Source organism: Crocodylus siamensis, chromosome 11 (genome assembly GCF_052110815.1).
Source record: "Crocodylus siamensis isolate JL-2025a chromosome 11, ASM5211081v1, whole genome shotgun sequence".
In the NCBI taxonomy this organism is placed as follows: Eukaryota; Metazoa; Chordata; order Crocodylia; family Crocodylidae; genus Crocodylus; species Crocodylus siamensis.
The window spans coordinates 34,718,029-34,745,624 of NC_143405.1; the positions used below are offsets into that span (position 1 = coordinate 34,718,029).

The 27,596-nt window shown below is 44.5% G+C and overlaps 1 protein-coding gene across 2 annotated transcripts in view; it reads left to right on the plus strand.

The window, feature by feature from the left end:
- The window catches only part of ATG7 (autophagy related 7), a 314,637-nt gene that overhangs the window by 247,318 nt on the left and 39,723 nt on the right, over positions 1–27,596 (plus strand). The window contains exon 19 of one of the 2 annotated variants that reach the window (XM_090021026.1): positions 1,872–3,709. The exons of the other annotated variant lie outside the window; for it this stretch is intronic. Coding sequence (XP_089877152.1) covers positions 1,872–1,961 — 90 coding nt within the window. The 3' untranslated portion in view covers positions 1,962–3,709. Of the gene's footprint in view, positions 1–1,871; positions 3,710–27,596 lie in introns of those variants that run through there. 2 annotated transcript variants of the gene reach the window in all.

The window sequence follows — 27,596 nt, forward strand, 5'->3', positions numbered from 1 at the left end:
AATGAGTCACAAAATTATTCCACATATATATAACTGCACATTCCATATACTGTGGAATAATTTGTAGCTTCTTTGTATTGAACGTGTAGCTGGGAGCACACAGGGTTTTGAGAGGTGCTGGTATATGGGGAGCTCAGCATCATGTGCCCCATATCATGGGAGCTGTGTAAACCCCATGTGTCACCCCATATTTCTTTACTTTCAGGAAGCTCCCAAAATCATACATACATTACACTTTAGCATCCTTTTTGTACTCGTTACTGAGTGATCACTACTAAAAAAAAATGTCTTTTCAAGTAGCGAAAAATTACCCTATTTTATTGTACCATATTTTATTAAAAAGAAAAGACCATCATTTACTCATCTGGATGGAAGAACAATGAGCTTTTAAATCAGTTGACTCCCTTAGTTACCTGTATAGTAGTGCATTTATACCATTTGACTGACAAAATTCCCATTAACTTCAAAGAGTGAGTTAGCAATGTTAATCTGAAACCAAGCAGAAAGCAGAGCAGGATGGTGTTTTAATCAGGTAATGTCTACAGTGACCCCATTGGCTGTAAAGGGAACAGAATCAAGGCCAGTGTTGAGCAGACTTGCTGTGGTCTTGCATTGCATGCAAGTTATAATAAAGGGGTTTTTTTAAGGCGATACTTGACTGCTTGAGGAAGTGACAGGTGAGCAAGTAGCTCTTTTCTAATGAGCACCAAAGCAATATGCAAGTGCACTCCAAAAGGCAGTGAGGTGCTAGGAAATGCCATTTTTCCTGAAACCCATAGCAGAAACACTGTGTACATATTCCATGGTAAATTCTTTAATAACCAAGTTTTTATAATCTTGCCCATCTTTAACAAACAAGCAGATTACTTCCAAAGTTTCATGTTAGTTATCATTCATTTCTATGTTTGAAATGATTGTGTTCTCTCTCTTTCTCTGTATCTGTGGTGGTACAGAGGTGCAGAATAGTTACTGAGTATAAATTCTGGCTTTAAACCTTTTCTGAATCCTTTGGGGTGAAAAGTGTGATACAAATATAGATTATCATTATTCAAAGGTCTTTTGTGTTAACTTTGTTCCTGTCCCTTCCCCCTTCATGTTCCTTCTATTCTTATACTCAACATTTAGCACACTTGTGTCCCAAACGTGTCTTACTGATTTCAAGAGGTCTTCATATAGGCATAATTCACCTATATGGATTGCAGTGTATAGTTGAGGCTGTAGATTGTAATCGCTTATGGATATGAATCATATCTCTGTATGTGCTTGAATGGCACCTAGCAAGCGGGGCCATTTGCAACATGTGCAAATTGAATTTGGAAGAAAATTTGTTTTCTATTATTTTTGTCTCAATTTCTGATCTGGTGCATAAAAGGAAGCCTGTAGCCTGCCACTGTGATGGCATATTCTGTGAGGGCCATAATTGCTTCTGTCAGCAGGAGAGCTGCCTTCCCGTCCAGACTATGCACAAAGGCCAAGTGGAAGCCATTGACAAAATGCAGGTAATTGGGCTTCAGGAGATGTTTTTCTTGTTTCATAACAAAGTACTTAGAGGTGGAAAGCAGCTTTAAGAAAAGTGGCAATGCTTTTACTTTGCCATGTTGCAGTTACCACCTTGTGATTTACCACCATATAAGTGCTGCAGCTTAGAGCTTCTAGTTATGTAACTGTTGGAGCTTGGAACCTTAAAGTGGAGGTTTTGTCTTTTCTGGTTCAAAATTACTTTCTGAAGCTAGAGCTGGGAAAGTAGCTTACTCCCTGTTATTGGGTATAACTTTATTAACTAGATTCTCTAGCATGTTGTAATTCAGGGGACAATCAACAGAGAGGTACTAAAGTGAACCGTGTTGTGACATAAAGTTCTTTGTCCATAGGTCTTTTTCCAGCTATGCAAAGGAAAGAATGCCTACTATTACTGTGGATTGCACAGTCCTAGAAACCACTTTACAGAAGTTGTGGGGTAACTCTCTTTTTTCCAAGTCAATGGGCACATGTCTCTGTACCCAGGGAGATCATGGGCTGAGAACACATGAATGCCTGCAGCTCTTTCAGAAGGGGAATGTTTCAAAAGGGCAGCAGCTGGAACCTTCTAATTGTTATGGATGAATGAGATGAGAATGATTCAAGTGCAGTAAACCAATCCTTTAACACTGCATCATCAAGGGTTAAAGTTGGAGTGAGTTTATTGCATTTGATAGTTCTTAGGTCATTCACACAACAGTTAGAACATACCAGTTAGCTACCTTTTTGAAAGGGTTCCAAAGTTTGTGTCCACACCCATGGTGTATCAAAACCCAGAGCAACAAATTTCAGACAGGATTTCTGTCTTGATCACTGGTCACTTTGGGGTTAAACCAAGAGAGAGGTCTCCTTTTGGTTATCCAGGGAATAGTATTTCATTCAGCTGTGAAGACAACTGATCTCTTGCCTAGAGGTAAAATGTATTGAAAAGCAGATGTCCTAAAAAGGAGAAGCATGGAGGAATAAAACAATTGAAATCTCCAGATAACAGTATATAAGTACAGTATATAAAAGTTCCTTAGGAAATTAAGGACCAACATTCTGTTGCTTTACTTGTACAACAAATGGAAAATTGAGTTGTCTTTGCCTTTCTGGTAACACAAAGGGTACACTTCAAACCCACATGCAGTGGCCACGTGTAGAGGGTGCACAAGCACTCCTGAGAGCGCTGGTGCACCCCTTGACAACCAGCGCTCCCCACTTAGGCAATGAGTGGGGATGCAGGTGGGAGCACTGGTGCCTCCCCTGCGAGCACCAGCTGGAGAATGGGGATGCCAAGAGAAGTGCCACTTCCGGGTGCCCTGCTCGCATTTCCCAGTTGGCACAATCAGCCCCAGGGGACCCCCTCCAGTTGATGACTGGCTGCTGGGGGGTCACGTGCCCCCCCAACACCAGTCACCCATTCCTACATGATTTTTCACTGTTTTGACTTGTGTGAGTTCGATGCCGAATTATATAAGGACTGAATTAAGCACAGGCTCAGACCTGGATGTTCAATTAAAAACTTTTATTGTTTCACAAAGTCATAAACTAAAGGGGGTCTGTTGGTTCACGAGGTTTCCAAATCAAGCCCTTGCTTTCTAACCCGGAGGCTAGGTGCGGCTGCCTGATTTAGTAGTCTCAGAACTGGTCAACAGCTCATTTAAAAGGAGTCCCTTATCTTTTTTTAGACAAAAGATACAAAACTGTCCCCATTCTGACAGTGAGGCATCTAACATAACTTTACTATTACTTATATATGATAACACATATACATATGTATTTCTAATTCTTACTTCTATTGGTCATTTAGTTAACTTATCTATATTATAATATCAGGTGATACTGTCTGTATTATAATTTTTACGCTGCTTATGTTAATTCTTAATGACCTTTATGTTTCTTATGTTAATTCTTATGTTTTGCTGTTTTTAGCAGGGTTAAAAGGTCACGGCTTACATAACATGCAGTTGGTTTTCGTCATTGCGGTTTAGCCATGCGGTTTCCTGTTTTAACAATATAAGCTGCTTGCTTGCAATTTTTATCATTGTCCAAGGGTCAGAAGGTCAGCATTTTCATCTAAGGGTCAGAAGGTGATTACCAGAATGTCAATTGCTGACTCCTCAACCTCCATGAAGCATTCTGGGAGTTTTTGTGCATTGTTCTTAATGCTAGGCCTTGCTTAGCATAAGCACTATCTCACATGACTGTCAGAGTCCTTTTACTGGGATGTGTATATTCTGTGCATGTTCATATATTTAAAATGTAAAAATTAAAATAATTTTTAAATTTTTAGATTATTTGGTTTTTTCTTCCAAGATGTTTTGACTTTATTTCTCAGTGTTCTCCATTCATATCAGGAAGAATCAAAACATTGCTGAAAAAATTCAAAACAGCACTAAAGGGAACTATAAAATATTTTTTTTTATTTGAAAATTCCTGAGAAGGTCTCTCTAAAGATCTGTATTATAACGTATTTTAAAAAGCCAGTGAGCTATCTGATGTTACGAGCCAGCACAATAATTTGGAGCTGCAAAGTTAAATTATTTTAAGACATTTCCAAATACTTCAGAAAGTAAGCCTTTAGCCCTTGAGCCCAAATTGCTACACACTTTTCATATACATATTGTTGATAATTGGTAAGTGGAAAATTTCATATTTGCATTTCGACATTAATACAATAATATCCATGTTGATGTGTGACAGGCTTCCTTTTCTCTAGTACACTCTAAAGAAAATGAACCCTGTGGCCATGTCTATCCTGGTCTGGAGGCACTCCTGAGAGCTGTTGAGAGGCCAACCCACCCACTTGTTTTTCCCCTGTTCTGGAATATGACAGCAGGGGGTGCTATTAGGGAACCTTTGCTGCCTCATTTCCAGGGTCAGGGCATGCTGAATGTGAGCAGATAGGCAAGAATGCTTCATTTTGGCACTCTCAGGAGTGTTGCAGAAATGGATATATGAAATATATATGAATGAAATATCATTTCAGGCATCCTTAGACACGATATGTTAAACAAAGAAAAATAATTTTCTAATTTTTTGTATATTACAATGGAGGAGATGATATTATTCTCTCTTCATAATGATCTTGGAGAAAAATGGCTCTTTTAATGGAAAAATATTGTTTTATTCATAAGCAAGTATCATTTTATTTTTTCTCCAAGTAATGTTACTTAACGTGATTCTTACTGTTTCCTTTCATGTACTATGAAGGAAATGGTCTGGTTACAGTTGCAGTGCATATACAGCAAAGACTTTACAATCTTCACCTATGTGATGTTAGAATGATTCAGTTCACTTGATTTTTAATTACTGCCAGAGCAGCAGTCTCTAAATGTAGCTGACATAGATAAAAAACAGGGGATGAGATAAGGCTTTCATTTGATTGGCTAAGAAAGTTTCTTTTTTCATTTGTCTAATGCTAACTGCAGATCTCCTCCCACTCTCCCTGTAGCCATAAGCAGTTTATCATGTTGATACTGGCAATCAAATTGCCTTGATTTAAACCAGAGTATAAAAGAGCTGCTTTTATCATTTCTAGTATATGGCCTATGGCCAAAACAGATGAAGCAATTTTAAAAGACAAGGTTCAGAAGTAGATTGGAATTGCCATTGTACAGCCCTTGGGAATATGACTTCAGTCACCAAATGTGAGGCAACAATTTTTCATAATGACAACTACAGATCTTGTAATTATTCACCTGAGTTCTCCACTGCTTGTTACATAATTAGCACTCTTGCCATCTATCCTTGCAATATGAAAATCAGTTGTTGTTATCACGAGACAACACACATCTCATTTAATCTACTATTTAAGCTTTAAAACTCTTTCATGCCATTTCACCTGTAAACATAGAGTAGGTCACCATTTATATCCTTCACTAACAGAAACGTTCAATATGGACAAAAATATTGAGCGATTTTTATTCTGCAAGCAAAAGAAAGAATTACAGAGGAAAAATAACCTTGTATATATCCCAGAGTACTCTTGCAGACCTGGAAGAATCACAGGCTACCATTCATACTTCTCTAGGGCTTGTTCCTCCAGTAAGCCCAGCTTTATCATGGGGCTTAAATCAGGGGTGGGCAAAATATGGCCCGCGGGCCATATCTGGCCCACAAGGCCATTCTGTCCAGCCCATGGGACCCCTAAAAAATTTAGAAAATTAATATTTCTCTGTCTGGTTCCTGTAAAAAATGACAGGAACCAGGAGCAGTAGGACCCAGGGGAAGCCCAGTGGGCTCCCACAACAGCAGGACTTGCCCAGCCCCACCCCACCCCCAGCCAGAAGCCCCACCAGGCTGCCCCAGTGCAGGAAGCTCAGGTAAGAAAGGCGGGGGGAAGGGCAGGGAAGGAGCCTGGAGAAGAGCAGCCTCTTGCCCACCCCATAGCCAGTGCTTCTTGCTGCAGCCTTTGCAGGGCTGTCCTGAGTAGGCACAGGCATCCCCATGTGGGCTGTAAGCAACTGTGGTGTGGGGTGCTGGACAGGGAGCGGGTGAAGGGCCACTTTTCCTGCACTCAGCACCAGCTTGTAACCCAGCCGCACGCCAACTGCGGGCTCACCCATTGGGGCTGCGTATGGTGGCAGCAGCTGCAGCCCCCCCCACTTGCCACACCAGGCAGTGTTTGTTGCAGCCGCTCGCAGCCCACATGGGTTTGAGCTGCCTGTGCCTGATCAAAACAAAATGAGGGCAGGGGTGCATGGCAGCATGCCCTGCTTGTGCCCCCTGCCCCCAGCCTGGACTCCATAGCTGTCAGCAGCTACCCAGAACCTGGGCCAGCTACAAACATCTGCTGCCTTTCCACCCTGGCCCTGACCTGTGCCTGCTCAGGACAGCCCTACATGGGCTGTGAGTGGCTGCAGCAGGGAGCATCAGCCACGGGGCAGGGGTGGGGCCACTTTTCCCCATGCTCCACACCAGCTTGTTCCCTGCCACAGAGCAGGGTTTCGGGGCTCCACACAGCCCCCAAACTGAACTGCAGGGTTGGGGGGGCACTGGGAGTGAGCAGGTGCATGGGGCTCACACCAGTGCCGGTGGGGCCAAAAGCAGGGCGGCAGGAGTAGAGGGTCCCAGGTGGCAGGGGCTCTATGGAGCCGGGCCAGCTCCCACTCTCCCTGCTGGTGCAGCCTAACCCGGCTCTACAGACCCCTGCCAGCCTGTGCCCTGCTCTGGGCCCCACCGGCACTGGCCTTGAGACATTAGTCCCAAGATGGTGACCAGGGGGCACCTGTCAAGGGGTGGGGCTACCCATGTAGCCCTCAACAGCTTGCCAAAACTGGGTAAGTGGCCCTGCCCCTGCCTTAAATGTAATGTCAAGCCATTTAAGCTACCTGTACACCTACTGAAGAGGGGGAGGCATTTTGTTAAAGCAGTTCCTGGAGAACCGCTCTAATTAAAATGCCTCACTATCATGTGTATTAAGTCCCTGCACATTTAAAAATGGTTTTGGGACACCCTCCCCTCCCCCTACCCCCTGACATTTATAAATATGATGGTAAGACCACCTTGGAGCATTCTGCTCTAATTAAAATGCAAGGCATTCTGTTCTAATTAGAACACAAACCAGGACGTTTATAGGCAGCTTTAGTCAATGGTGGGCTGACCTTGGTTGTGTTTACATAATTTATATTGGCATTCTTTCACCAGTTTGCCTTCTGCAGTATCCCCACCATTATAATCATACTGATTGTAGCCAATCCTGTAACTTGATTTCATGTCCTACTCTCTTTCTAATATCTTCATTTGTCTTCAATTCATTCCACTTTACAACTGTTCTCTTTTAATGAACAATACTATTAACTGCCCACAGCCTGGTATGTTTCACTTAATGCAACTACTTCTAGTCCATGCAAACACATCATAGTACCATTGCAGGCACGGTTCTTTGAGTAGATGTGATATATTTTATTAGAACAACTGAGTAGTTGGCAAAAAGTTCTTTGCAAGCTTTTGGGTATAATCACACTTCTTCAGGCATAAGGACTTCCTACTGTTGAGACTCCAAGGAAGGAGGCTGTCTGTGGAAAAGGAAATAACTGGAAATTAGAAAAATGACAGAAAAGGAGGGGAGGGGAGAAAAGGAGGGGGAGTAAAGTTTAAGAGGTCAGGTCTGTCAGGTACCTGGTGAATCAGATGTCAGGCAGTTTGTCATCTGTCATAAATACAATGTCTGTACTGAGTCCATAATTTTTTATATCCAGTAGATTTATGAGGTGAAGTTTCTAGGCTCGTCTACAAAAGGTGTTTTATAATACCATTACCGGTTTGTGATATTTGAATAATAATACCAAACTTGATGTTTTGAATTTTTTCAAATTTCTGTGCAGCTCTTATGGCGGATGCACATCTCTCTTTTAAACCCATCATTGTTGATCAAGCTTCTGAGGTATACATAAAAGTGTTTTTCCTATAGTTTTACCATTGCAGCATCTCCATGCTTTAGCTAGTGACCCTTTCCAAGATGCATCCATCTTGGCATTATGGCCAAAGTCAAATCATAGAATCAGAAAATTAGGGTTGGAAGAGACCTCAGGAGGTCATCTAGTCCCACTTCATGATCAAAGCAGGGCCATCCCAAACTAGACCATCTCAGCCAAGCCTTTATCTAGCTGAGTCTTTAAAACCTCCAAGGGTGGAGATTCCACAACCTCTCTGGGTAATCTGTTCCAGTGTTTTACTAACCCCCTAGTGAGAGAATTCTTCTTAATAACTAACCTAAACTTCCTTTGCTGCAACTGGAGACCATGGCTCCTCATTCTGTCATGTGCCACCACTATGACAGTCAACGTTCCATCCTGTTTTCAAACCCTCCTTTAGGTAGTTGATGACTGCTGTTAATCCCCTCTAAGTCTTCTCTAAACTAAATAAGCCCAGTTCCCTCAGTCTCTCCTCATACGTCATATGCTCCAGGCCCCTCATCTTCTTTTTTACCCTCCACTGGACTCTCTCCAATTTGTCCACATCCTACAAAATACTACAATTTACCAATGTAGTCAATAGTATCATAATTAATTCAAATATCTGCTTAAGTATGGTGTTCTCATTAGTATAGACTAAGGCTAGGTACAGACATTCAGAAAGCCTAAGGTGGATTTGCACTAACTTCCACAGGTTTCTCTAAGAGTCTGAGTGGACTAAGTTCAGGAGTGAACAGTACATGAGTTTGCTCTACTATGGGGGTGGAGGTGGGGGTGAGAGGGACATGCAAACTGCCTACACTGGCTGAGGCCAGCAGGTTCGGGGGTGCTCCCACAGGCCTGCCAGCAGGCTGCTAAAGAATGTTGAATGCAGACAGCAGACAGCCATTCCTGATTGGCCAGTGTGGCCTATTGCTTCAGCCCTATCCTGCCAGTGGGTGGTAGTCAGCCTCAGTGGCTTGTCCAACATACGGCCCACGGGCCACCATGCGGCCCTCCAAGCTGTTTTCTGAGGCCCAAGGTGTTGTGATGGGGGTGATGTGATACCGCTTCCTGTGAGGTCTTTAAATATGGGTCGCTGGCCCGCTGGGTGATAAAAAGTTCATGATCTGGCCCCACATTCAAAAAGGTTGGACACCCCTGGTCTAGGGCCATGCCTTGAGGCAGCCAGAGACTGGAGTCCTCCCAGGAGATGCTCTGGTAGCCAAGCAGGGTGTCTCTATGGCTGTCCCTTGCCCCGGTGCTGCAGCATGCTGCCATGTGGAGCAACGAGTGGTGCAGTCTGTGGCAACCTGGACCTGGGCTCCATCCCCAGGTAAGTAGGGACTGGAGTGGGGGCTGTGTGGGTATAGGGGACTGTAGTGGGGAGGGGGCTGTTGGCGAGGGGTGGGTCCCTTGCCTATCCCCTGCACTGCCCACAACTTCCCTGCAGCAGCAGTGGCCATCAGGGTGCTTGGGACCTTCCTGGCACAGGCCCCCTGTGGTGTGGGGCAGCAGAGCCGGACACAGGCTGCCTGGCACCTGCCGCTGTCTGTGCCACATTGTGCAGGCCCGGCTTGGCGCAGGGCTGTGTGCCTTTGGGCTGCTTGGGCCGTCACCCAGGGCCCAGCGCCGCTCACAGGGACCACGTGTTGTGCCAGGTCAGGTTCTGCCTCCATGGACTCGGCCCGGCCTGACAGTGCACAGGGCCCGTGGCAGCAGGACCTGGCCCGCATGACATGCGGTCCCTGCAAGCAGCGCTGGGGCCCAGGTGACAGTCTGAGTGGCCTGGTGCTGGCTCAATGTGCCTGCTCCCGTGCTGAATTGGGCCAGGCCTGCAACAAAGCTGTACAGGCAGCAGCAGGTCTGAGGAGCCACGGGGAGCTTTGCCAGCAGCAGGCCCTAAGCACCTGATGGCCACTGCTGCTGGGAAGGGAGCTGTGAGCCCTGTGGGGGGGGGGACTGTGGCCCTGTGTGGAGGCTGTGGGCCCTGCGGAGGGCAGCGCATGTGCTACCCACACCTACTCCCACATCCCCTCACATCCACCAACACCCCCTCCCACCCCCTTCTTGTCCCCACATCCTGCTGAGTGAAGGGGTTAGGGGTAGCTCTAACGTTCTATGATAAGAAGACAGCTAAACATATAGATATTTAGAATGTATTTTATGATGATGATAGAGACACTAGTAGGCTTCCAAATTGCTATAAAATTGTAAATATATCATTGCCCAACTTCTGCATCTCTCTGTCTCTCTCTCTCTCTCTTTGTGTGTGTGTGTCTGTGTGCACATATATAGAAGTATATGTATGTATACGTATATATATGTGTGTATGTGTATATGTATGTATACACATACATACATACATATAGACATGTATATATACACACACATACATATAAATACGTGTGTGTGTGTGTATGTATGTGTGTATATAGAGGTCTGTATATGTGTATATATATATGTGTGTGTGTGTGGGTATATACATATATAGTGTGTGTATCTAGATATGTATACAGTGAAAGCTTTGTTATGTGGCACCCACAGGGAATAGAGGGTGCCAGGTAACAAAATATGCCGGATAACTGAGTGGCCCGAACAGGCATCTTTGCCTGTTTGGGCCGCCACCTGTCCTGCCATGTCTGGAGTGTTGCCACCCCTCCCGCCACATTGTCACCCCTCCCACCACATCGCTGCCCCTCCCGTGGGACAGGGAGGGGGGACCCGTGCAGTCTGCTATGCCTCTGAGCTGTGGGGGCTTGGCAGCACAGGCTGCTTTCCCTTGGGCCATGGGGGCTCTGCAAAACTGGAAGTGCCATGGCGGGCACTTCTGGTTTCACTTTTCCCTTACAAGTCGGCATGCTGGTTAACAGAGCGTGTTGGCTTATAAGGTGCTGGTTAACACAGCTTTTGCTGTATATAAATATACATATATAAAAAATTGTATATTGGGGCCAGGCTTTGACAGCTCTGACCAGGCCACCGCCCTGAGAACATTTTCTGAGTGATATCTGCCCAGATGGCAGGGCAGCGGCACATGTGGCAGCAGTGCCACACAAAGGCCAACTGTGCAGCCACAGCCCACTGGCAGCTGGCTCAGAGGTGCAGATGGCTCTGCTGCGGCTGTGCAATCCTCCTCCAGGTCTGGCAGGGGCACAGCCTTGGGGCAGGAGGTCATAGCTAGGCAGCAGCCTCCACTGCCAGACTGCTGCAGTGGGTAGAGGGTGCAGGGAGATCTAGGTTAGGGCTGCTTCAACAGTCCAGCTGGCAGAAGGCGTAGTGCCCCCAGATACCAATTGGTTGGACCCCAGAAAGCAAGTAGCCCTGAGCTGCTTGCCAGGGCAGCTTTTTATACTGTGGGGGCCAGCACTGGTGCTGATCCCAGGCTCTAGCTCCCCCTGGCTGCAGATCTGGGTGGAGTTGGGCAGGTTCAGTTTGCCCCAAGTGGTACAACTTGCCTCACACCAAAGTGCATGTCTGGGCACATGTGCTGAGGCAAAAATCCCCAGCACAAATTTGTGCTGCTCTTATTTGAGCTGCACATGCAGCCTGCATGTGTCAATGTGCCTGTGTACATACCTGCATGTGTCAACGTGCCCAAAGTATTTATAATTATTTTAAGCCTCACTCTTGATGTTGATAATATCCTCAGACCTCTAAAATTATTTGGATCTCCTTTTTTTCAAGTCTGATATAACTTTTGTCTTTAGCCAATGGTTTGGTACCTATTATTAGTCTCAAACCTTTTGGTATGCTTTTTTTTTCTAATGTTTTGTCGGCATTAGTCCTACTGGCTCTAACAGTTCAACTGTTATGTTTTCCATCCCTAATTATTTCCCATAATTAATTGCTTAACTACTCTAGTTTTTTTGCTGGTAGTTCAGTGGCAATGTCTAAAATGTCTAACGTTTCTAAAGGGTTTGCATCTTTGTCCAAATGCTTCTCCAGTTTTAGCACCTCTTTAAATTATACCCTCCTTATCTTCTCATCCTTTCTAATAATCCTCATCAGATGATGTGGCCTTTACTTTTAGATGTGGTGTAATCTACATTCTATTCACTAAAGAGCAATAATTTCTTTATCTGCAGTTATTTTGCAGAGGTATTTATAAATACCTGAATAGGTACTTATAGCTCTAAAATGTATAGTTATTCTTTATAAATGTTTGTTTAACATATCATTTGTTCCTATAAGAAGTTTGGCTTATGAGATCTTTTCTGTATACTCTAAAAAATTCTGTTAATACAGAAAAAATATGTCCAAGTCAGTTTTATCATCTAAAGTATGGGTATACCTAGAGTGACCATACATCCCACTTTTCTTGGGACACTCCTGGACTCCATACGCCAGTCCCAGCCAGTTATTCAGAAGTCCCAGGCTGCAATCCAATATGGAGGTGGAGCAGCAGTGTGCACCAGGAATGCAGCCGGGCAGACATTGCTGCTTCTGTGCGGGAGCAAGGTGGGTGGACTGGAGCAGATGCCACCCTGCCCAAACATGGCACATCTTTGCTCCTGCACAGCAACAGTAGTACCTGCCCAGCTGCCTGCCTGGTGCACCATGCTGCTTCACCTCCCCAGGCTTGCTATCTGTTTTAGAGCAAAAATTAATTTATGTATCAAACAGTGAAAATGCATGTTATAAATCCCTTACATTTTGCCAGGCCTATTTTGTCTCACTTTTGTCCCTTATGTTGTCTGATTGTTTGTGTAAGTAGTAACCAACTCTGACAAGAAGACAACATTAGAAAAGGCATCTCTTTAGGAGACACCACTTTCTAGACCAGGGTTGGCCAAGGTGTGGCGCGCCTCTCACAAGTGGCATTGGGTGGTTGGTAGAAGGCGGCACTGGACAAATGGAGACAGAAAGTGGAACATTCCATGGAGCAGAGCGAGGGCAGGACATTGCTGTAAGAAGAGATGTTAGGTGTCACTGCCAAGTTCTGAGTTAATCCTTTCCTGGCTTTTCTGCCTCTGTTGAATAAAACTGCAGCAGTTAAGTGACAGGGAAGGATTAACCTGACTTTTGGCAGTAATGTCTGCTCTTGAGGCAGCATACTGTCCCTACCCCGATCCATGCAGCCACAGTCAGAGTCCCAAGCCCCACCACAGGGAGAGGGGATGGGGCTTAATTTGTGGTTTGCCTGCCTTTTTGGTTGGTCACCACACATCTAGAGTGTATTTAAATACCCAACTGAGACATCAGGCTGCCATTAGCATTCTTAAAATCCCCTTCTCCCACCAGATATTAGCTGCTTGTGAACTCTGAGAAAACTCAATTGTGAATCTCCTTATATAAGTATGTTTGGGTTTGTTATGAGTTCTAGTTTAATGCTTATTTTTTATTGGTTAAGGTTTTATTTGATTTGATTATTATTAACTACAGTGCACTGGTTAAAAAAAAAATCACCCTGAAACCAATGAGATATATCTTCCTATAACTTTCATTTCACAGGCAGAAGAATTAGTTTTTCCCTATGTGGAACAAGTCCTTGTCCACTGTTAAAATCCCCTTTGATTGACTTCTGTATGTGAAACAGCAGTTATGTATAATAGAATGCCATTAATGTCATTGTTGTCTTGGATTTGAAACAGCGTACTAGATGGAGAATATAACAAGGCTATATATATTATGTTTTATAGTAAAAAAAATGTGTGTTTTCCATCCTCATATAAGATTAGAAATGTATTGTTTCATGGGAATTGGACAGAATTATGTTTGGACTCCACTGGCATTAGAAAAAGAGTTGCCAGCTGTTTTGAAAATTCCTAGTTTGCAAAACAAAATTGAAAAGGATGGTATATACCATTTGTAGCCCCTTCCATGCAAACACTTTTGATGTTAGGTACCCTGTACATCCTAGCTTTTCTTTTCTTCAAGGGCAAGTGGCTCTGTAGACCTTTTGGCTGTAGACTACCATGAAGATTGTAGAGCTTGCTGCCACTGCCCTGAACTTGTTTTCCTACAGGCGGTGACAGGGTGGACCTCGGCTTCGGATCACCTGGTCTGCCAGGAAGTTGGTCTTATGTTTTCTCGCCTGCCATGACTTTGATGATATTATATTGCTAGGAGGCAATGCCCAAGGTGATACTACCCAGTTTCAATCCCTGTTTTCTTCTGTTCCAAACCTCCCCTTTACCCTACCCTAGCCTCTCCAAATGGCACTTGTAGTTCTCTGCAGCCAGGTCTTAATACTGCCTGTTGGTCTGTTATTCTGCCCTCAGCCACCAGAGTGACTGTTGGCTTGGCTTTGGTTAGATGCACACCCTTCAAGGGCCAGCCTTGGCCTGTGCTCAAAATATCCAAAGAAAAAAGAGAAAGCAAAAACCCGACTCTTCTCAGTCTCTTTGCCAGACTCAGTCCATGCCCTCTTCACCTGGGGTCAGGCTCTCATGTCCCAATCACAACAAAAAAATCAGTTCAATCACTGCTCTGCACGGGCCTGCCCTGACTTACTCGTGAGCATTCACAGTCCCAATGGAATCTCTCCCATGTGCAACAAGGCTCTGACCTGGAATAGCAATTCTTCTGGCTTCTTCCCCAGATCCTCAGCTGTCACTCTGCTCCAGGGATTATCAGAAGCCTTGTGTGTGAGAAGGAAGCAGGCGGAGGCCTGCAGAGTCACACGTGCAGCATTCCTCCTGCACGTTTTGCAGTACTTGCCTGCCGGGACACTCAGCCACTTGTCTCTCTGTGGCTTGCAGGGAATTGACCCCTCTCTGCCCCTCTTTGGGGCCAGAGATACCTCCAAGCAGCCTCCTTCCTCCAATCCAGAGCAAGATGATGCTCTGGAAGTGTGGTGATTGCTTCTCTTCCTCTCTGGTCTCCAGATGCAGCCCTGCCGGCCCTCCATGCTGTAAGTGTCGCTTGCTTTCACTTTCCCTGTCTGTTGCTGCCAGCTGCTTTTCTTCTTCTGACCTGCCCTGCCCAGCATGTAAGGCACCTTTGTTTACTGTCTCTCACTCCTCCACAACTACTTAGTGTGGGAGGCAGACAGAGACAGCTGAGTCCCGTGACCTCTTCCAAGGCAGTAGCACAGGTCCCAGTCCTACCAGAATGACAAGATAAACACAAAGCTAATTCAGGCTGATGAAGATTTGGACTCATACATGTTGTTTTGCATGCAGTAGATGTGCTGATTCTTATGGAAATTAGAGGTATCATATATTATGATCATTAGGTTTCTACAAAAGTTCTGAGCGCCACACTTCAGGAGGGATATGGACAGCATTGAGAGGGTCCAAAGGAGGGCCACTCGCATGATCAGGGGGCAGCAGGGCAGGCCCTATGAGGACAGGCTACGGGACCTGAACCTGTTCAGCCTCCATAATAGAAGGCTGAGAGGGGATCTGGTGGCCGTCTATAAACTTTCCAGCGGGGAACGAGAGAGACCCTGTTCCCCCGAGCACTACCAGGAGCAACTAGGAATAACAGCCATAAGTTGACTTGAGAGTAGGTTCAAGCTGGACATCAGTCAGGGTGGCTGGGATCTGGAACCAAGGGAAGTGGTGCTGCTCCTACCCTGGGGGTTTTCAAAAGGAGGCTAAACAATCACCTTGCCGGGGTCATTTGACTCCAGCACTCTTTCTTGCCCATGGCAGGGGGTCAGACTTGATGATCTGCTCAGGTCCCTTCCGACTCTACCAACTATAAAACTATGAAAACAAATATATAGGGCCATCTGTGGAAGGCTGTAGACATCCTTGTCATAAATTATAATATTAAAATCAGGTTTCCCACAGAACACCAAACTACTTTTCCCAACACATATCTGCTTACTCTCTGCTGCAACTTGTGCCAATTGATGCATCTTGCAGCAGGCTCTGAAGGTCAGTATATTTTAGCTATTTCTAGAACTGGAGTAGCAGCCTGTTCCAGAGACAGGGCCTCATAGGGAAGGCTGTCTTGCCTGCCCCTTTCCTCTTATAAATCAAAGGAAAGCTAATGCAAGTGTCCCTGCCAAGTGCTACTATGGTAGAATGGTAAAAGAAAGCAATCTGTCATTGCGTATTTGGAACATGTAATTGTTGTATACCAGGGCAGGCAAAATACAGCCCGCGGGCCAGATCCAGTCCACCAGGCAAGTCTATCCAGCCCACGGGCCCCCTAAAAAATTTAGAGAATGTATATGTATCTGCTCCTGGCTGCCTGTCAGAGATGAAAGGAGATAGGGGCAGTAGGACCTAGGGGAAGCCAGCAGGACTCACCAGAAGGGCCGGCCCAGCTGCACCCCACTCCCAGCCTCCTCCCACTCCTACTCCTACCTCCCCAACCAGAAGTCTCTGCCTGCTGCAACTTTCACTGCTTCCCTGCCTATCAGATGGCATCTGCAGTACTATGTGGGCCCTGGCTGCATCACCGGAGCACAGGGCCCATGCCAGTACCCCAGAGCCAGGAACAAGACGGGGTGTGAGCATGTGTGCATATGTGTGTGTGTGTATGTGCATGAACACATGTCCCTGCAATGAAAGAGAGACTGCGTGTGTGTGTGTGTGTGTTCAGAGTGAGTTCCACATGCACACCCCACCATACACATGCACCCACACCTCCCTCACATTGCCATACATGCAGACCCCACATCCACACCTCCTCACACACCCCATACCTCACATATCCATGCCCACATGCTTCCTTACGCACACCCACACCGCACGTAGCCGCACACTAACAGCCTATACTAACCTATACCCATGCCCTCCACAGCGAACCAGAATAAGACTTAATTTTAAACTACTGTGCAATCACCTCTGTGTACACTACAGAAACGTACGGAAAATGGGACAAAAATATTTTTTGAAATCAAGTTAATGCTGTAGATGTTTGATTTTTTAGAATATAATTTGGTTATTTTCTGGTTCTGAGATGGCAAAACCCCTTGGTGAAAGGAGTATTTTTGGGAGCAAGGGGAAAGACTTCTGATGGCAAAGGTTAGGGGTTAGGGGGCGGGACTTCTAGTCACAAGATGGCGACCAGGGGCAGGGCACTTGTCAAGGAGCGGCCTACCAGTGCAGTCCTTGACAGCTTGCCAAAGCCTAGTAAGCAGCCCTTAATTGGAAATGATTGCCTGCCCCTTTTGTATACTCTGGGACACAGATGCTTACATGGAGTGTGTTCATTTTGAATTTCAACTGACACTTGTACCATATAACAGTGGCTCTTAGGGGCAATGTGTAGAGGATACACGCAGGTGCATGTACACCCCCTGAGCATGGCAGTGCACCCCTTACAAATAGGCACCGCTGACACTGTTGGCAGCGCCTGTGGGTGGTCCCGCTCACCACTTAGCTGCCGACACCACTGGCAGTGACTGTGGGCAGTCTGTGATAGCTTCTGGCCACCACTGATGCTGCCAGTCACGCCTGCAGGTGGTCACAACCCCTAGTCAGCACTCACCACCCCCCTCCCTACAACCAACAGCACTGGGAACCTCTGAAGGAACTCCGCGCTTACCACCACCATGCTCCTGCCACCGTGCTCCCACCTCCACAGTGCCCCCCCCGCTGCCAGGGGCAATTGTTGTTCATGGTGGTCTTCAAACTTTTTAGACTCAAGGCACCCTTTCATAGATTCAAGGAACCCCTTTTTGGACTCGGTATCCCTCACAAGCTGTCAGCTCTTAGTTTTCACTCTTTTTTTTGATTACAGAAAAATAATAGAATAATTCTTCTGTTGCAAAAAACTCAGAGCACAACAGGACAGAATGTTTTTAACACTATGGATTCTGTTTGAAAATTCTGAGTTTATCTTGTGACTCATGTTTGCATGCTTAACAGTTCTAACTTTGTGACAGCCCAGGGCACTGTTGAAAGGATCTCGGGCACCCCAAGGTGCCACCGCTTGCTGGTTGAGAATCATTGCTTTATACACATCTTTCTGTACACACAGCTAAAGTGATAACCCATGCATGTCTACGAGGACATCTGTGACTGGATTTTGATTACTCATTTGTCATAGTCTATTGAAGCATTGTTTGTACGTTAACCAGATATAAAGACAATCTTCGGTGATGATACCTGTGCATTTTGGCTGGAGGGGAGTGCTTTAAAAAACAACCATGAGAAAGGATTGACAGAGGTAGATAGAGACTGCACAGATATGTTGTAACATCATTCTCACCTTAGCAGACATGACTAAACATACTCTGTCTGTTTTGAGAATTAAGATGTTTGTCCAACCAAGCTCACAATGTAAGTAGGTCCCTGTGCAGGTTCCAGCTTGTTGTAAGCTGGTAAAAGAGATGTTCTATTTTGTGTAAAAAAGTTTTAGTTGTAAGTGCTCTCTGCTCTTTACCATTTATTGAAGAACTTTAACTTATGAAACAGCTTAGTCTTTGCATAACAAAAACTACTTTCAGGCTGACTTTGTGTCCAGTTCCCGTAGAGTAACATTTATTTGAGGGCAACAAAGCAAACTTTGCTTTACTTGAAAACAAAAACAGGAAAATCCAGAGATGCGTTTTCTTAACCACACATGACTCAGAACAAGGTTCCTTCTGCTGCTTAACTGTACCTTAGTTTAGAGGCTAAGCTAAAAGTAAATTTAGGGCTCTGAAGTGCTAATCCATTGAATTTAGAACAGATACTGCATCCAGGGTCTGACCCAGGGGTGCACCCCACTACTTTGATTCCTCCTCTACAAGTTGTTCAGCAGTAACAGATGTATTTCTATTCAGGCAAAGCTAAAAAAGTCAATTGACTTTATAGCTCAATATCTACTCAATTCCTGCTATTCTCTCTACTCCATGGGTGTTACCAGCCCTTGATTTTCCACTAATCACACTACTTTTCTTTTACACTTTTCCTTTTATCTACTCCTAGTAATGTTTCTCAGTTAACGCCCCCCAGCATATCCAATAAAGGTGTGCCCTTGAAACTTGTACTATGCGTTTAGAACCTACCAAAATTAGAGAAAAAGTGGCAGGGCTGAAGGCAGGCTGAGCTATGCAGTGGGAGAGCACTCAGAGACAGGGGAGGATTGCAATGTTAAGGTAAAGAGGTAAATTTCTGCAGTGATCCTTTCCTGAGTTATTTATTGCATCTCATGATGGGGACTGAACTAATGGTGCAGCCAGACTGGCATAAGGCTGGACATGGCTGGATCCAAAGGTGTTGGTCACCCTGGATAGCAGTGCTGTAAGCAGCTGGAGCAAGTCCTTCCTCAACCACAACTGTTTGTGGGTTGGGGACACTCAGCCCCAGGAACCTCCTTTTAACTCCAGGACCCAGAACTGTGTCCCCCTGCATTGCAGGGAGCACACCCTGTGGGTTCTGGGTGCAAGGAGAGGGGCTGGGGTATTGTGGGGATAGGGAGGGGCAGGTGAGGTTTGCAGTTGAGCAGGGTGGTTGGGCTTTGGGGGTGAAGTGGTGCATGAGGGTGGTAGGGAACCATGTAGGTGAGAGAGGCCAGGAAGGTATGAGGGGCTTCAGTGAGGTTTGGGTGTCCAGAGGGACAGGGGAGTGTTCAGCAGGATTTGTAGGGAGGTGCTGTGGGGTCAGGGGGCTGGGGCATGATGGAGATGGGTCTGTACAGTGGGTTCATGGGGGCAGTGTTGGCGCAGAATGAGATGGTGGGGTCTAATGGGACTTGGAGCATAATGGTGTGGTGCTGAGGTTTGAGGCTACATGGGACAATAGGGACAGAATGGTGCCAGAGGCCATCTGAAGTAGCAGGGGCAATGCATAAAGGGCAATGAGGGACACTTTGGGGCTATGGTGGAATGTCTCAGGGTGCAATGAGCAGTTCTGTCTGTGGCCAGGCTCAGAGGTAACAGCTATACCTCCTGGTACAAGGTGTCTGCCCCCCCCCGTCCCCCCCCCCCCCGAAACCGGCAGTCAGAGCTCCAAAACCTGTTTTTTTGGCTCTTAAACTGAACAAGCCCTATGTCCCTAGCATATCCTTAAAACTTCTAGTTTCTTTTTAATATGTTGTGTTACGTGCTGATGCACATCTGTACCTCCCTTTTCAAAATCCTAGATCTGCCCATGACTGCATGAGTAGAAGTCAGTAGGAGTTGTGCTGTAAGTTAAATGGGACAAGAATAGAATCATTACCTGTGACGGACAAATATTGATAAATAAAGGACACATAAATTCAACTTAAGGCGGAACAGTATCTTCAGTCTTGTACTCTGTGTGCCTGATTCAGCAAATGTATGCAACTGGATCACTATGCCAGCCTGGAGTCCTGTTGAACTCGGTGACACCACCTGTGATGCACCAACATGGATCCATTTAAAAGATAAGGGTCTTCATTGTAAAATAACAACTGCAGAATTATCTAATGTATCTGTGGGTGATTATGGAACATAGAATAATATCCATGGACTGCTTCCCTGTGCTTCATTAAATGCATTGTAGTTAGGGATGTAAATATCATTTGAAAACGTATCCATTTTTATCCTCCTCTAATTATATTGGTTAAACAGTTAACCAATAACATGTACCTAGTCTCAACCAGGGGATGTGGAACACCTGCCCTGGCCCACTGTGGGGGGAGAGGCTGCACTTGCCTGCCCAGAGCAGTGCAGGGAGCTGGGGGCTGCACACAGACCTGGCTGGATGTAGCTGCTGCTAGGAACCACTCCCCAGGGCCTTTGATGGCGGGGAGGAGGCAATGACAAGTCCCACCAGACAACACAGCCCACATGAAGCCATGGGCGGCAGCAGCAGATGAGGGGTTTTCCCACCTTGCTGCAGCTGACACATTGGGAGGAAAGGAGCAGACAATGGGGATTGAGGATAGCTTCCCAGCACCTGTGAACATTAAGCCACCCACTGTCTCCCTCTTTAAACCTCATAGGCTTTGGGTACTGGTCCCCTCCTCACTCCCCCATCCCTCCTCGCTTCTCTCTCCCTTCCTTCTGCCTACCTGCCACCTTCCTGTTCCTAAGACATTGTGCTGCTTCCATTCCCCACTGGACTGTGCCCCACTCTAAATGTTAACTGGTAATCCATTACCAGGGTAAATATACTTATCATTTAAACATTTAACCTTTTGCATCCCTAATTGTAGTATCAGCAGCTATTGTACTTTGTGGCTATTGTACTTTGCTTTGAAGATGATACAAGAAGTGTGTACATAAAATCTTCTATTGTTTCGTCTAAAAATTAACTCTTCGTCTGAAAAAATTAAAACTTGCAACTGGATTCAGAAAACACAATGCAAGCAGCATTTTAAACTTTATTTATGTAATTCCAGAAATGTGCTTTTTTCCTGATCTCCTTGAATCACTCTTAGATGAGAGAGAATAGTTCTGTCTTGCTGGTCAGTCAACCCTTTTCAGTTCTACTGAGACAAGGATTTCTGATGGGGGGGGCGGTGTTTGTGTCATATGACAAAAACCCCTAATCCTAAAAAGCATGCACCCTTTCCCCAAAAATCAGCCCTCTGAAATTGAGGTGCAAGTCTTAAGTGGGAAAACTGCTTTTCTTTGCCAGAACTTCACTGCATAGAGGGACAGAAAGATAAAAAGCACTGGGTTATATGTTGGAGGTGGCACCCACCACAGGAATATATATTCCCCATATCCTTGTTATGGGATTAAAGCTTGCCAAAAAACTAGTGTTAGTTTGAGAGCAGCTGTGAAATGCAGGCTGTGTCACCTCCTGCTTTCTGGCAGAGATAGAGAAGCTGGCAGCCATGTTGAAGCCCAATGTCTTCATGAAAAAAACAGCTCCAAGCCATGATTGTAGAAACCTTTTTTCTACATTCTGCCTTCCAAATAACAAGGTTCGTGTCTTATTAGGGGATGTGTGGTAGGCTCCTGTCTGTTCAGAAGTCTATTTCTGATTAGGAAAATGATGGCCCCTTATTTCCCAAAGCACCGTGGGCAGGTTCTCCACAGGCTGACTCTAAGGGAGAGCTAAATTCAGGACAACTTCTCCTACGTTCATGTGCATAGAGTTTAGAGTTCACCTTATATAAACAAAGATGGTTTCAGACTCAGAATTGTAATGGTCATTTTTAAAAGCGAGTACCTGAGCAATTTTTTGTGATAATTTAGCTAGTCTTCAGTCCTGTGTTGAAATTGTTAGTGCAGGGCTTTTCTATATAGTCTTTCCTTCTATTCATGTATACCTTCCACTACTGGGAAAACTGTGTATGTATACAGAAATATATTTCTTCAATTACTCTTAAACAATAACAACATTTCCTGTAGCTTTTTAAAGTTTATAAAGTCTGGGTATGATAGTATGGAAAATTATTAGTATTCTATTAAAAGTATATCATATTGTCTTACCCATATTGTTATACCACACAAAAGCTCCATCCAGGACTGGGACTTCACTTTGTTCAATACTGAATGTTATAGGGAGAAAAATAGGGTCTGTTCTAAAAACCTTACATTCTATATGTTGACTTTTCTTGAGATTTTCAAAGTCGGTTAAAAGTACTTGATTTTCCTAGAATGGGTATAATCAGTCATGTAATGTGACCAAGGAAAATCTCACATTGATAAAACTTTAATGTCACTCCACATCACCATTTATTCCCTAGTCATCTGCTTATACATTAGTTAATTTTCTAGAAAATATAAAGAACATGTTTAAGTTAAATGGCCCACATCATGCTTTAGTCTGTTGTTTATTCTCTCACTTTAGCCTGAATCCTTCTTTTCATCATCACTCCTAGATGTTTAACCTAACTTCAACCAAAACAAGATTAATGATCTGTAAGGGTTTATTTTTATTCTGACTTTTCCGTGATTTTTAGTCTCTTCAGCATGAAACAGTTTATATATTTTTAAAAGATGAGATCACTGTTATATTTAATTAAAAAAACAGCTTAATATAAGTATGTTGGAATTATGGTATTGAATAAATTTTTATTTATTTGTCTATTTTGGGGGGGATAGGAGTTGTGGGTGGTGGAATTTTTTGTGAAGTTTCTGTTTCTGAACTATAAGAATGCTGTGTTTCTGATCAAAGGTTTTAATATGAACCTTGAAAGGAAGGCACCATGTTCACTCAGCATTTCCCTAGGAAAAAAGTTGCTTGGTTGATACTCTATTTAGGAAAAAAAGAAATAATATATTTTAAAAGACAAAAGGATGACATCAAAAGAATTTAAAATTGATTAAATATTTCACCTAAAACAGATATAAAATTAGGTAAAGTCTCTTAAGGCTTGATTAATAGCATCTTTGGTAATAATATATTGCCATAGCTGTGCCTGTACACATGTGAGGGCAGTTGAAGTTGTGGCGAAATGCCGGGCTAGCGGCTCCGGCACCGCTTAGGGGAGCCGCGGGCTTTGCGGAGTTGTGCGAGCGCGCGGCTTGTGGGGCGGAATTGAGGTAGCTCTTAGCCGCCCTCGAGGTTCGCCGAGTTGGCACAAGTAGACGACTTAGAGTAAGTAGTTAGTGTCTCTTAATCTATAGGGTGTCCGTTGGTTCATGAGGTTCCAGAGCCAGCCCTTGCGTTCCAACAGTGGAACAAGTCCAAAGCTAGGTGCGGCTGCCGGCTCCTTAAGTCCCAGAACTGGTCAACGGCTCATTGATATGGAATGTTAGTAATAAAAGTTATTACAGAGTAGATATAGAGTAAAATAAAAAGATTTATTCACTCACCTGGCCTCACCCTCTTACAAGTAAGAGGGGAGGCCGGTTGGAACGAAGTTGCAGTAAATACAAGTATAGCGAGCGTAGGTATGCTGTCTAAGCTACGATGAGAGGCAGTCGAGAAGCGGAGTCTCCGATGTTTCTTCAGTTACAGTATGCTGGATACTAAAGGGGTCTGTTGGTTCACGGGGTTCCAGAGCCAGCAGCTGCCGACTCCGTAGTCCCAGAACTGGTCAACAGCTCATGAATGGGATAGTCTATAGGGTGTCCGTTGGTTCACGAGGTTCCAGAGCCAGCCCTTGCGTTCCAACAGTGGAACAAGTCCAAAGCTAGGTGCGGCTGCCGGCTCCTTAAGTCCCAGAACTGGTCAACGGCTCATAATTGGGAAACACAAAGCAATACTGTAACACAGTGAATCGTTGTCAGTTGTCGGATTTCTGAGGCCTTTATCTTCGCTGGGATACGCCCAGGCGGGGAGGCTGAGAACTGGTCTGCGGGGTGATCAGGCCCACAGAGTTTTCCAGTTGTCATCTCTGCTGTTTCCTGCTTTTTTGCCTCTTTTATAGATGTTTGTTGGACTGCCTCTATAACACTAACTATAGTATACAGATAGGATAATTTTCTTTTACATAATTATTGCTAGGCAGATTTTCTACATAAGTTTCATTTCTGTAGAAATGACACTTTTAGATAAGAAATGAAATTTACAGAATGCGCATGTGTAGCTTAATGCCAGTGGAGAAAAGTACAAAGCGTTCATTTTGATTAACAGTCGACTTCAAGGTTACATAAATGTGAGAGTGCCGCGCGGCAGTTATACAGAAAAGAGAAAATAATATAAAGTCTTTGCTAAAAACTATAAGACAGTTACAGAAGTGTTTGCTTCTAGCCATACAATCGCCTTGGCTAGAGTAGCACTAGCAGCGGTTAGAGTATCACTTAAGCTATGACCAAGATCTGCTAACTGCAGCTGTAATTGACTAACTGCATGCAATCCTTCATGCAGAGGGAGACCCATCTTTTGTATAATTAACCCCAAATTACTTAGTTTGTTGGCTATTGTTTCAGAATTGATAGATTTAAATACCCTTAAACCAGTTCCTGCAGCCCCAAGGACTGTCTCTAAGGGTCTTTTTTTCCTTTGCCCCACATTAACAAGGATTTTTCCCTCTAGCCATTTCTCCCAATCCTTTTATAAGGGATGGGTTAGACTTAAGCACTGAGATTTTTCTTGTTGGATAGCTGTGGAGGACAGGTTGATTGAAATGTTAATTATGCTGATTGTGGGTTGGATTTCCAGTTCAAGCTGCACATTTGTTTTCACTACTACAGGACCTACTGCTATTCTATGTGTAGCTCCTTGGATTTTGACTATTTGTGTTTTTGCTGTCCCATTGGGACCCCAAAATTTCCAAATGCCACTATCAGGGCTATTTACTGTAAAGATGTGAGTAAAGGTGGCATTGCTCACACAGTGGTTTGCAGCATGTCTACCTTGTGGAGTATCAATCCCCCACACAAAGCTGGACTAAGAAAAATTTGTACTGAGTGTTAGAGATGCATTTATCTGATCAGCAGAGACCCAGCTGGGAATTGGGGACCATATTAATTGCCAATAATCAGGATACTTTGGTACTGGGAATAAGGAGTCGTCAAATTTAAACCTTAAGGCTACTATGGAGTCAGGTGTGTTTTTGGGGTAAGATTCATTCTTTTCAATATCTGGCAGCCAGGACAGTGTTTTTACTGTGTCCATGGTAGGGACCATTATGGTAGCAATATCAGAAGCTTCCCCTTTTAATATTTGATATAAACTGACAAGTCAATGCCTGGGAAGTAATCTGTTAGCATTAACATGGGACAGTGGCAGTCCTCGTTACCCTGGACCATTATTCCTAAACACCCAGTGTTATTATACTTAATTACACTGGGAGGATCTGGGGGAATGTTTGTTCACCAGAGTGCCCCAAGGGATGACGAGGTCAAACGGTCACAAACTCCTGCAAGACCATTTCAGGCCGGACATAAGGAAGAATTTCTTTACTGTCCGAGCCCCCAAGGTCTGGAACAGTCTGCCAGCGGAGGTGGCTCAAGCACCTACATTGAACACCTTCAAGAGCAAATTGGATGCTTATCTTGCTGGGATCCTATGACCCCAGCTGACTTCCTGCCTTTGGGCAGGGGGCTGGACTCGATGATCTCCCGAAGTCCCTTCCAGCCCTGATGTCTATGAAATCTACGAAATTAGGTAATCAGTGCCCTCTATATCCATCCCCAGAATCTTTTGACACCTGAGGTAAGTTACTACCTCCCTCCAGCTGGGAAAGGAGTACTTCCAACCAGCCATAGTAAGGTAGGTTGCTTTAGAATGGACTGCATTACAGGGAACTCCTTTCAGTATTTTCCGACAGCAGCGAAGCACAGCACAGCATTGACATTCTTGATAATTAAAGGGTAGATCTTGATTAAAGCCTTCTTCTCTTCACTGTCCTCTTTGGGCCTCCGCTTCTATGGTGAGTATGTGCATTAACAGGAGCATGAGGTCTGCAAGGTACAGACATCTTATTTTGACAGCACCTGAGAAATAAAACAACCATGGGGTCTATGGACCTGGTTAGTAGAACAATGTAATTGCAATTTTTAATTTCCCTTCCATTCCTTGAACAGTGAAGAATGAAACCACTTTAGAATTTTCCTTTTCGCATCTCAGATCTCCACCTGATACACTGGGGCTGGCTTTGTTAACAATATAGAATCGACCTTTCCAGATAGGAGTGAAGGTAGTTGTGTCTGAGAATCAGTATATGACACAATCTCCGACTTCCCACTTCTTAGGTCTCAGCAGTGGACCCAACTGTTTGTCTATTCTTTGTTGGTTGAGCTTAAGGCTTACTGCAGTTTGCCTGTGAATTCTGGAGACTGCCTGTAACAAGTCACCAATCCATTTATCATTTAGGGCGTGTGGTGCAATGAGTTGGGAATAGTGTCTCCTACCCACCATTGCTCAGGCATTCTCATCTTTCGTCCTGTGAATGCTTCTTGAGGAGAGAAGCCATGGAGCCTCTCACAATCATTAAGACAAGTAGCAATTTCTCATCCCAGTCCTTTCTTTGATCCTTAGACACATTTTTTAATGCCAATTTTAGTGTCCGATGGGTTCTCTCTACTTATCCTGAGGACTGGGGGTGGTATGCAATGTGGAGTCGCTGTTTAATATTTAGGACTTGACAAAGGATTTTAACACATTCTGCAGTGAAATGACGAGCTTGGTCGGAATCAGCTTCATTTAGCAGACCAAATCTGGAAAAGATTTAATTCATCAAGACTCTGACAGTAGTCTTGGCATCATTTTTCCATGTGGGGATTGCTTCAGCCCATTTAGTAAATGGATCTACAATCACGAGACAATATTTAAATCCCTTTTTACTGTGAGGTAGTTCTATATAATCAATTTGTATTCAATGCCAGTGTCCTTGAATAGGCTGGTGTCCCAATGCTCCTTTTGTAACCTGCATGTCTGGGCTGTTTGCCACAGAGGGTAAGCAATTATAGATAAAGTGTTCTATATCCTTTCTCATATTGGGCCACCATCCTACTGCTTCTAGTCACTGCAGTGTCTTTTCAATCCCAAAATGTCCATTTTTGTGAGCTAGCTCAATCATTTGCTTCTGCATCTCCGGTGGGACTACCTACACAGCATTGTCATTTCCCTCTTTCTTTGCTAACACCAGAGAAGTGGTGTCCTTCCAAATTTCCCAATTTCAATGTTTGCCATGCTCTGCCAATTTCTGGGTTTAGGCATCATCATCCTGTAATGTTGTTAAGCCAGGAGCTTTTATCTTTGCACTGGGGATGGCAGCCACAGGTGGGCAATCATCTGGGACTGTCCAAAATAGACCAGTCCTGGCTCCTGCCTTTGCCAATTCATTTGCTTGCTTGTTTTATTGGGTGCCAAAACATTGGTTTCTTTGGTGAGCTTTTACTTTACCAAGTTCTGTACACCTTGTTCTTTTCTCTGCCAATTTCCAAACATAATGTAATTTTCTTTCATGGACCACTGGCTCCCACCTGATCTTTTCCAACCTCATTTTTTCCCATAATGATATCCAATCAATCAGTGCCCTTATAACCCAGTTTGA